Below are 2,179 nucleotides of genomic sequence, written 5' to 3' on the forward strand. Positions count from 1 at the left end.
ACTTTCCTTATTTTCTCCACAACAAATGGCCAAGCAAGCGCAGAAAGTGACAAGTGACAAGATAATCTAAAGCGGAAACTATTCATCATTTGCAAATGTTTATAAAATGTTTATTAAACATTAATACCTTTATGAGCAGTCATCTCAATGGCAAAAAGTGTCCCGAGCAAAAAAAATTTTTATTGCCTCAACACTCACAGGAGAAAACAAATCATTTTTTAAAAGAAAATACTTCATTTCATTTATCAAAACAATATAATATAAACAGACTGAACCGTGTTCCCTTATAATAATCAAATTGACCCCTGTACACTGCTGACCTTTTAACCAACCCTTAAACCTACCCATACCACCAAACCTGGCCCTAACCTTACCCGTATCACACCTCAATAGCAGCTAAAGTGTCGTGCATTAACACAAGCTTTTATTTGTAGATTTTCAATAAGTGCTTGATCACATGGATCTGAAAGTTTAACGACATTTGTAAGCATTTTAACTTACATGAAATAATGATTTGTTTGAACATTATCTAACGTTTAATACGTTTATTAACAAACATTAACAAGCACATTATCTCACGTTTCTACCTCTTTGAATATATATTAACTAATGATCCATTAAGCATTACATAATGTTTGTTAATGATTTATTGATGAAAGTTATTATAAAGTGTTACCAATACAATTTTTAAGGTTTAAGATTTAAACCATTAACATATCACCTTTCTGTGGTGGATTAGGTCCTGTACCGCCAAATGCAACAGTGGTCTTTGAGGTGGAGCTTTTGTACATATCCAGAGGACCACGCAGCATAGAAGCCTTCAAAGAAATTGACATTGACAACGACAAGGCCCTGACAAAAGAAGAGGTAATAGATATCAGTTAATGCATGTTAACTGTTGTATTAGGAATTTTCTTTTGCATACCTAATTTTTATGTATTCATTATTATTGTTTTTAAAATTGACATATCATTTTTGGATTTACAGATTAAAGAATACTTGAGGATGGAAGCAAAGAAGTTAAATACACAGAAAGATGAATCCTATTTTGATGATGTTGTGGCAGATGTGTTCCATAAGAATGATCACAATGCTGATGGGACCTTATCACTAAAGGAGTACAATGTTTATGACCATGATGAACTATAAACACTACTAGATTCTCTACAAGATATTCTTCAAACTGTAAAGTTGATGAGCACCACTACATTTTGAATAAAGTTGACTCAGATACAAACTTGTACTGGTTGCATAATGCAAAAACCTAAATAGGGCATAAAAAGGTACTTTATAAAAACTGTTCAGACCTTTTCTCAAAATGCTTGCATCTGCTCAAATTTATCATCTTATAATGTTCTTCACGCTAAGAAAAAGATGTTCTTTTAAGAACTGTTCACAGATAGGTTCTTTGGGGAACTAAAAATGGTTCTTCTATGGCATTGCTGCGAAAATCCTCTTTATTTTTAGTGTAAACAGCCTTGTTTTTTGAACACAGCACACAATGTTAAACTATTCACAGATTTACAATTACCAATAGACCAATATAACCCATATCGGTCAACCACTATTTACAACCAAACAATTCAGACAAATGAACTCAAGGATTGCATTTACAGCTCTGTTTAAATCATTATCATTTTAAATGTTGTCTTAACATTGTGTAATGTTGACAATGTTGTCAAAAATTACTTGAAGATAATAATAATAATAAAGAAGTTTCCATGACACATTGTTCACATGATTCCATAAGGGGGAAAAAAGGCACATTTCATTGACCAACCTTAAAGGGGTCCTATTATGCTCTTTTACAAAGTCTTGATTTTGTTTTGGGGGTGTACTAGAACAGGCTCTCATACTAGGTTGTTCGAAAAAAACATTATTTTTTCCCGCCTGGTCGGGAAATGTCATGCCCCTTACCATAACCGCCTGCGAGCTTCAGTGTAAATATTGCGTCAAAATCAAATCAATTTGAGCGCGATTTAAACCCGGATGATTGTAACCACTCCAATATTACAGACTAACTATAGGTAAAAAAGTGAAAAAGCATAATAGGACCTCTTTAAAATGGCAAATTAGCCATTCAAATCTTGCTACACCCATTATGAACACCAGGTGGGTCTCTAATACAATTGTTTAAAGTGGTTGAACACACTTTCCTTGAACCTGCTTTAAAAAATTA

The 2,179-nt window shown here is 33.2% G+C and overlaps 1 protein-coding gene across 1 annotated transcript in view; it reads left to right on the forward strand.

Annotated features, from left to right (window-relative positions):
- fkbp7 (FKBP prolyl isomerase 7) overlaps window positions 1-1,623 on the forward strand; it is a 3,618-nt gene extending 1,995 nt beyond the window's left edge. The window contains exons 3-4 of the mRNA XM_016445604.1: window positions 740-867; window positions 988-1,623. Of these exons, the coding sequence (XP_016301090.1) occupies window positions 740-867; window positions 988-1,149 (290 nt within the window). The 3' untranslated portion in view covers window positions 1,150-1,623. The remainder of the gene's footprint in view (window positions 1-739; window positions 868-987) is intronic.
- Window positions 1,624-2,179: the final 556 nt, after the last annotated feature.

Source organism: Sinocyclocheilus anshuiensis, unplaced genomic scaffold (genome assembly GCF_001515605.1).
Source record: "Sinocyclocheilus anshuiensis isolate Anshui unplaced genomic scaffold, SAMN03320099.WGS_v1.1 scaffold179, whole genome shotgun sequence".
Classification (NCBI taxonomy): Eukaryota; Metazoa; Chordata; class Actinopteri; order Cypriniformes; family Cyprinidae; genus Sinocyclocheilus; species Sinocyclocheilus anshuiensis.